The sequence below is a fragment of the Citrus clementina genome, unplaced genomic scaffold (genome assembly GCF_000493195.1).
Source record: "Citrus clementina cultivar Clemenules unplaced genomic scaffold, Citrus_clementina_v1.0 scaffold_5, whole genome shotgun sequence".
Classification (NCBI taxonomy): Eukaryota; Viridiplantae; Streptophyta; class Magnoliopsida; order Sapindales; family Rutaceae; genus Citrus; species Citrus x clementina.
Window position 1 is genome coordinate 30,340,416 of NW_006262201.1, and position 8,835 is coordinate 30,349,250.

The 8,835-nt window shown below is 36.4% G+C and overlaps 1 protein-coding gene across 1 annotated transcript; it reads right to left on the reverse strand.

The window, feature by feature from the left end:
- Positions 1-535: 535 nt before the first annotated feature.
- On the reverse strand, positions 536-7,837 carry LOC18043143 (disease resistance protein At4g27190). The gene is given in 5 exon segments (XM_024182857.1): positions 536-2,765; positions 3,142-3,585; positions 4,260-4,349; positions 5,427-6,051; positions 6,053-7,837. Coding segments are annotated over 5 exon segments (5,148 nt in total). The 5' UTR covers positions 7,825-7,837; the 3' UTR covers positions 536-548.
- Positions 7,838-8,835: the final 998 nt, after the last annotated feature.

Here is an 8,835-nt window from a genome sequence, read left to right on the forward strand (position 1 = left end):
ATGAGAAATTATCCAGTTCAAGATCTTGGACTCTCTTAAATGTCCAAAAAACTTGTTACAACATATGGTGTATGAGTGTGGCGTAATAGTTAAATAATAATGTTAAAATTATAACAATGATAAATAATAATGTTCGCATTTAATGGCTAGTTTCATCATTATAACAACCAAAACACTCGAGCATTCCAATGCATTTTAACTCAAGGCACGCACGCACGAGCATGATTACTGATTCACACATGCATCTTTAATTAATTAACTAAAATTTGGTACTTGAAAAGTCTTTGGGAGTGCCCACAAATTGAAATTTGGTACCACAATTAACGCTAAGAAATGAATCTGGCTACGGCATATCCTGCAACGACATGGATAAAGGACTGTTCCACCATTCAACCTGAAATCATCAAGTGAAAGAAACAAGATCATGAGCGTTGTTTTTTTATATTGTGAAAGCCGACTCGAAGTAATAATAATAATAATTAATAGACCTTACCATTGGTTATCACATTATTGTCCAGTGCATCTTCCTCCCCATTCCCTGCATACAGTTAACCAAGCTGAGGACCAACCACACGGCCACACCAGTATGTCTCGAGAATCTTTACTGACTTCTCATGGATCTTGTTGTTGTCATGACTTCGTAGATTTTCTATCTTTTCTAATCCCTCAGCCTCTTCAACCAACTGGGCATACTGATTAACATCTCCAATGGCTGTGTCCATATTCTTTTCAGCTTCCCCGACCTTCAAAATGTTCTCTAATCCTTGTAAGCAAACAGTGACGATCTTTGGATCAGCGCAAAGAAGGAGATCACACAATGGTTTTATACACCCCTCTCTCACGAGGTACTTGATTTGCTCATGAGTGTCAACCTTGGTGGCATTTGAAATTGCCCGTGCGGCCCACTCCTTTATATCAAATTCAGCATTTTGAAGCAGATTGACAAGGGGACCAATAAAGCCAGCATCAATTACCGCCTGAATCTGTTCCTTGTTTCCAGCTGTGATATTTGCAATAATCCAGCATGCAAACTTCTTAATGCGATTTTCATGATCATGGATCAACAGGCCCAAAAGGTACGGCAGTGCACCACAGTTAATTATACACTGAGTCTGGAAATCATCTCCCCTCACAATATTTGTAACAGTCTGCAGGGCAGCAGTAAGCACTGAGGGTGATGGATGACCAAGGAGCTCAACAAGTCGTGGACAGACACCTGCCTCAATCACAGCTTGAATTTTGTCATTCTTACGATCACTAGAAAGAAAGAAGAGTGCCCGGCAAGCATCAGTCAAGACCTGTTCATCATTTGAATGAACAAGCTGCGCAAGCGCCGGAAGAGCTGGTCTCACCTGTTCAAATATTGGTCGTGGATTGCCGCTGCATAAATTAGACAACGTCCGTGTGGCTCTTCTCTTCATTGAAAGGTTTGCATGGTTATTTAACAGTGTTAACAATGGAATTAGAGCTTCTTCACTAAGCACAAGATCACGGAATCTAGGCGAGTCAATAGCAACATTTCCCAATGCCGAAGCAGCCTTCTCCCGGATATTATCTCTTGGAGAAGCAAGTAGTTTCACAAATATTGGAACAGCACCGTGGTCAATCACCACCTTAGTGTCCTCCGAAGTTCCATAAGCAATGTTTCTAAGAACCCAAGCAGCCTCATACTGAATTTGCGGATAGTCTTCCCTCATAAGAAACTCAACAAAGCGCGGGACAACGCCAGATTTTATGACTTCCTCAATTGGTAGACTCCTCTCATTTGAAAGCAGTTTTCGGAACTGAGTAGTTGCTTCCAGCTGCAAGTTGTTGTCATCTGACCAAACGCCAGCAACCATCGCGGGCAAAATTTCCAACCTAGTTTGGAGATTGAGATTGGGGGCAGGAGCGAAAGAAAGAAATTGCTGGGATGGAGGAGCTTCACGTCGCTTCTTGAGGAAGCTTTCCTCATTAAGATTTACCTGTTCTATGGTTGTATTTAAGCCCTCCTTCCAAGCCCAACATGCTTCATCCCACATATTTAGCTGCACTTTGTGTAACACGGGTGTGCTTAATTCTCCTCTAGAGAAAGTTTTCATATTGGTGCAATCATCCACCAGTAATCTTTCCAAAGATGGGAAGTTCAAGGCACGATTGCCGGAGTAGAAGCTTCTCAGACTTTTTAAATTTAAAAGCTTCAACTCGTTCAATTCGCTGAAAGCAATAACCTCATCTTTCGCTGCATCATGATCATCGTCATCATCTGCCAATACTATTTCTGTTATCATAACACATGATTCTATCTTCATTTCTCTGAGTCGCACCAGAGTCTTTGCAATTGAGACTGTTAATACGTTTTTCAATCCGTCGCAATACGATATCTTCAAAGTTTTAAGATTCTGAAAGGATGTCGAGGATGGCACTAGATTGATCAAACGGTGACACTTCGTTACATGTAGAATAACCAAATTGTTCATAATAGAGGAGGACTCTTGGCTCAAGATGTACTTCAGATCATAACACTTGAACGCTTTTCTTATGATTACCTCCATCCCATTTTCAGCCTTTTCTTTTGGCAAACAATCATTATTTCCTTCTATTTGGAGAACTTTCAGGGTGTGAAATCTCTGGAGGAAATCATCAAGTGATAAAATAGTAGTCAACTCATCAACAAACTCAACATCAAGGCATTTAAGTTTGCATAGCAAGTCTTCCGAAAATAGAAATTTATTTGTTATTATATGCTTTGCATCTACTATCAACTGTTCCAAATTGGGGAACACCTGCGTGATCAATCAGAACAAACAAAGAAAATGCAAAATGGATAAGTTTATATCCTTTCTAACAATTTCACAAAATTAGTACGGTGCTTTTTGGAGGAAATTTAACAAAATAGAAAAGAATTAGAAGTTACCACTAGCTAATACAATATGTCCATCTAATAAATTTTAACCTTTTAGAAAATAATAATAATACACCTAACATGCAGAAAGTATATACAAGAATTGAAAAATTAATTTTAAATTTCACGTACCTATCTAATACAATATGTTTATCCAATAAATATTAACCTTTTAGAAAATAGTAATAATAATACACCTAACATGCAGAAAGTATATATAAGAGTTGAAAAATTAATTTTAAATTTCATGTGCGTACCTTTTTTGTCAAGTCATTAGTAGTTCTTTTAAATCTCACCATGAACTCAGGACACCGAGATATCCATAATTCTTTCAAGGATGGAAATTCAAGCATATGTACATCTCCTGTGCTGAAGCTTGTGAGTTTTTCAAGATCATACATCTTCAGATATTGTAACTGAGGAAACATTACAATATTATTCTTCCTTTCTTCTTCTTGGTTGTCCATGACTATTAACTCTTCCAAGACATGACATTTTTCTATCTCAATGTATTGGAGTCGAACAAAGATGTTATCGCTAACCGTAGAAGATGAAAATAGACATCTTAAATTCATACAGTTGTACAGGGTCAAGTGCGTTAAATTCTCAATACCACAAGTCATGGCTGCAACTTGGTTTTGCCAAATTCTCTCAATATTTATTGAACGCACCGCCAACTTCTCCAACTTTGGTAACGCAACCTGGTCGATCAAAAAATTAACTTCTTGCTTGATGGACAAATCAATAAAATTAATCCCTTTGTCATGTTACAGTTCTCTTCAGTCTTTCATACAAACAAGCATCAATCGAATTTTCCAAATTATTCCTCACTAATTTGATAGGTACTCTAAAGATGTATATTCAAGAAAATGTGAAGTCATAAATGCTAATCAGTTTATCAGTCAAAATACATTTTCATTATTAGGAATTACAAGAACAACAATGCTATATTGACAAAAAATTGAGTTACAAAATTTTCACAAAAACAAAAAAAGATTGTCAATATCTGGGTAGTTATCAATCAACTTGTTTTTTGTCAAGACATTTTAGTATTTTCATGCTTTTGTCAAAATTTAAAAACCCACTTTTTTGGGTCAAAATAACATTTTCCTTACAACAAATTTGGTATTCCCTAATACATATGTTTATTATTATTATTATTATTATTATTATTATTATTATCAATTCATTTAGTTTGTCAAGAGTACCAATTATTTTCTCTGAGAATGTATTTGTTACACCTACAACAGTTGATATTAAAAATCATATAATTATTAATTACTCTTGCCATATCTGCAAAAAAAACAAGAATATCGAAGGATGAAAAAGCAAAAATCAGAGAACTAAAAAGGCCATTGGGTTATTAGTAACCAACCTTCTCAATGAAAAGTGTATTAGAAATATTAACATTGTCCTCCAAAATGATTTCATTCGACTGCATATCATTTGCTGATTCCTCCTGTCTCTGTCAACATTGAAGGCGTCTTGATTTTAGAGTATAAATTTAATTGTGAGCACAATCTTTAATACAACGTGACACAACACCTTTAAAAATTAGTACAACTTAATTTGGTACTAGATCGAAATTCGATATTTTGGATTGCATGTTTGAGATTTCGTTAGAAAACATAATAATAATAACAGAGTTAATATAAAAAAATTAAACTTGTTACCTATTTAGATTAGATAAACAATGAATATTCTCTTAATATGATTATTCTAAGAGTACGGAAAATATAAGACAATTAATTAATTAATTATATATATATATATATATATATTTGTGGTTTTATCCTGAAGCTAAAAGATTTAAATATTAATTTAGTTGCAAACATTAAAGACTTAGCGAAATTGGTTACTTTGGAAATGAGCATGAACATAACATTTGATGATTTTTAAAAATTAACTTTGATGCACAAGAAACTTCTATTTTTATTGTAACTTATAATCTGACAAAACGATGTCAAAATTTTTATAAATATAATGCTACATAGTAGTTTTCTGGTCTAAGATCTTAAAGTGCGGGAAAAGAAAACTTTAAAATCGCGGGGTTTTAAAGGCTTACAACTTGAAATGCTTAAACCGCATGGTTTATGCATTTTCTCGGACGTTCCCGCACTTTAAAATTCCAGATTGAAACATTTTTATGATGCTACATACATGTCTTATGATATTTGGATACGATTTAAGGTCTGAAAAATGGTTTAAATTCAAGGGTTAGATCAATTAAGCTAGGAAAGAATGACCAAAGTTTTAATTTAAAATAAAATTACCGATCTAAATTTGAGAACTCTACACAAAGAATAAAGTACAATTACGATTTTATTTGAGCTTCTTTATTAAAGGTTTATTTTATGTCATCCAAGTCTGATGTCAACAAGATTTTGTTGTTGGGGAATAGTAAAAAGTTATTAAGCTATTATAAGTAAATTTTATGATTACAGTAAAAAAGTACTTGATGTTATTATTATATTATTTTTAATATTAGATCCCAAGTGAAAAATTCCTTCATACCAATTATTTCAATTAGGAATGATCATACCTTTGACTCTGCCGGCGGATTGAGGGCGTCGCTGCAACCATGGATCCTGAGAAACTTGAGTTCTGAAGAACCCACTTTGGCTAATTCATTAGCAAAATAATTGACATCTTGCTCTTGCAATTCACGTAATTCAAGGTCTTCAATTCCCTGCAGTTGCACGATCAGCCAATCCTTCAAGCAAATCTTGTTGTTCAGCCTGAGTCTGAATTCTCTACGCCAAATGTTGGTGCTCTCCCAATACCAATCTCCAATACGTATTCTGTACTTTTCCAGCTTCTCCAAGAACAAGCCTCTGGGCAGAGTGTTGACATCATGGATGTCTAATTCTAAAGAGGTCAAGTTAGGCAAATGCTTCAACTCCTCAACGCCAGCATTCTTAACCCCTTCCACCTCCACCTCCCATTTTTGAAAGCTTCTACAACTTATGTATAGTTCTTCTAAATGGGATAAATTTGATAAAACATTTGGTGGGATAACTTCTAGTTTCCTACATTCTCTCAAATCAAGCAAGGTTAGCCAAGTCAATTGACCTACTTCTGTTGGCAGCTGCTTAATGTCAGAACCTCTTAAACAAAGGATTTCTAGTTTCTTCAAGCCTCCTATGACACTTATATCTACCAATTTTGCAATAACACAAACTCAGTGCTCGAAGGTTTAACAGAAAACCAAGTGATGAAGGCAGTGACAGTAGATTCATGTAAGTCAAGTTTATAACTCTGACCTGTATCATCCCCTTGAAAAAATTGTTTGGAATGGTTAATGATGAAGATTCCTTATCCGCACATATAAAAAGAAGTTTGAGTTGAGGACATTCCACCACTTCAGGAAGCACATTAGTCTTGATATCTTGTAAGACGATCGAAGTGTAACGCTTTACTGCACTTTCGTCTGACCACACCCTGAAACCATCAACCTGCTCATTTGTCGCTGTCAACGCAATTTTCTCTGTAGATGCAATTGATATGGCAACATCGCGAACAACATCATGCATGGAAAAGAACTCTTCACTCTTGCTTATATGGTCTAGCAACATACAAGAAGCTTTGAGTTTGTGCACCAACGTCCGCACTCGAGCTCGTGCTACTTCCATCTTATTGACCCCTTGAAATAAACCCAATCCCATACCACACATTAACAAGGCATCAATGGATGATATGGCTGTATATCCTATTAGCAAAAATATGTTCTTGAGCTCCTCCCCTGCTAATTTGTTGTAACTCAACTCTATAGCTTTACACGCAGTTGGCTGTATGTCTTTGAAGTTCGTTGCGTATGGCCTTCTTAGTTGTTCCAACGCATCCTTCCATTCAAATAATCTCTTGTTCCTTAATGCCCTCGCTATCGTCACAATGGAAACAGGCAAACCTGCACATTCCTTTGCCACATCCCTTGCCACCGATTGGAATTCACTACCCTCAATATAATCACCTGCCATCTTCTTGAATAGATTCCAAGCTTCTTCTTCGTTTAAAACACCAATTGAGAAATTTGATCGAGAATCCATCTTCCCAGACAATACATCTAGACTTCTGGCCGTCAACAGTACTTTACAACCTTTATGACCATCTCCATGAGGAATTCCGACAACCCGCAAATTAAGATTTTCCCAAATGTTGTCTAAAATTATCAGGATCTTCTTCTCTGCTTTTATACGTTTAAATAAGCTGTTTGCCCTTCCTGATTCACTTTCCTCATGAAACTTCAGGCCTAATTTATCTGCTATTTCTCCTTGAATCTTTCGTATGTCTTGATTCTGGGACACCTCAACAAAAACCACCAGATCAAAGAGTTTGTCACTCTTGACTTTCCTAGCAATTTCTTCCGCCAGCATCGTCTTTCCGATGCCACCCATCCCATAAATCCCAAGCATGTCGACATCGGGATCTTCTAGTGCACTGAGTATATTCCTCAAAGTGAACATTCTTGATTCAAAGGGCTCGTAGTCTTTGTTAGAGATAAGCCGTATATCCGCTGGAGCAGTACAGTAGGAAATTCTATCAAATCTTCGAGCATCTCGGACATTGACAACAGCCTCCTTCAGCCTCTCTGCTTCCTTGCTAAGTCGACGGCGGGTCTTCAAATCAGGACATAACCCCTTGAAACAACGCTTATTTGCAGTGGCTTCGTCTTTTGTAAAATTATCTGCCGCTTCAATGACATTGTTGGCCCTTGCAAGCCAATTCTCAACGTTCTCTTCAATCTCTTCTCCTTTTCTTTTAGCCTCATCAACCTGGTGCTCTGTACGCACCCTCTCAGACTTCAGATTGTCAACTTCAGTCTTGAGATTCTGTAAGTTACTTGTGTACTTACTCTTGCGCAAATAGCAAATTCGGCGATATGCGGGAGGAGCCAAGCACTTTACAACTTCTACAACAATAGTAAGAATGATTTCAGCCATCTTCAATCCTTTGTCCTTGTCTCTCTATCTCTCTTTTTCTGAATTTGTGAAAAACAATTGACCCAGTTATGAAGCACACTGAGTGATTAAACACAAATGACTACAAGATGGAGCAGAGTGAAAAAAAAAAAAAATTACTGAGAGTGGGTAGAGAATAAAACAGAGACAGCGGCACAGCTGGACACAACTAGATAGAGAACAGAGGAAAACCAAATAACAAGACTTAAGATTACAGCAAACAGAGGCCAAGTATTGTTGAGATCAGAAGACGGAAAATTCAAAAGAGTTGATGGCAGATGCTGAATAACAAAACAACAATGAACGCAATAAGCAGAAGCAAAGTGTGTTCGTGATCGACAGAATGGAGGTACGGAAAGGGGTTGTTGATAGAAAATGAATGAATGCAAAGAAAGACTGATATTAAAAATGAAGTAAAGAAAGGACTACTTGAGCATTTTTCGTCTCAGTCAACTAACAAGACAAATGATGATTGAGTGTGAACTTCTACAACAATAACAATCTTTACCTATTTCAATTAGTCTTATATCCAATAGCAAATTCGGCGATATGCGGGAGGAGCCACGCGCTTTACAACTTCTACAACAATAGTAAGAATGATTTCAGCCATCTTCTGTCCTTTTACTCTCTCTTTCTTTTTGTGAATTTTTGAAAAATAATTGACCCAGTTATGAAGCAAACTAAGTGATTAAACACAAGTGACTACAACAAGATGGGGCAGAGTAAGAAGACAATAGAAAGAGTAGATACAGAATAAAACAGAGACTAGACAAAGAACAAAGCAAAACCAGATAACAAGACTGAAGATTACAACAAACAGAGGCCAAATTCGAAAGAGTTGATGGCAAAAGCTGAATACAAAAACAACAATGAACACAATAAACAGAAGCAAAGTGTGTTTCTGATCAAAGGATGAAAATACTAAGGAAGGGTTTGTTTTGTTGTCTGGAAATGAATGCAAAGAAAGACTGATATTAAAAAATGATCTCAATA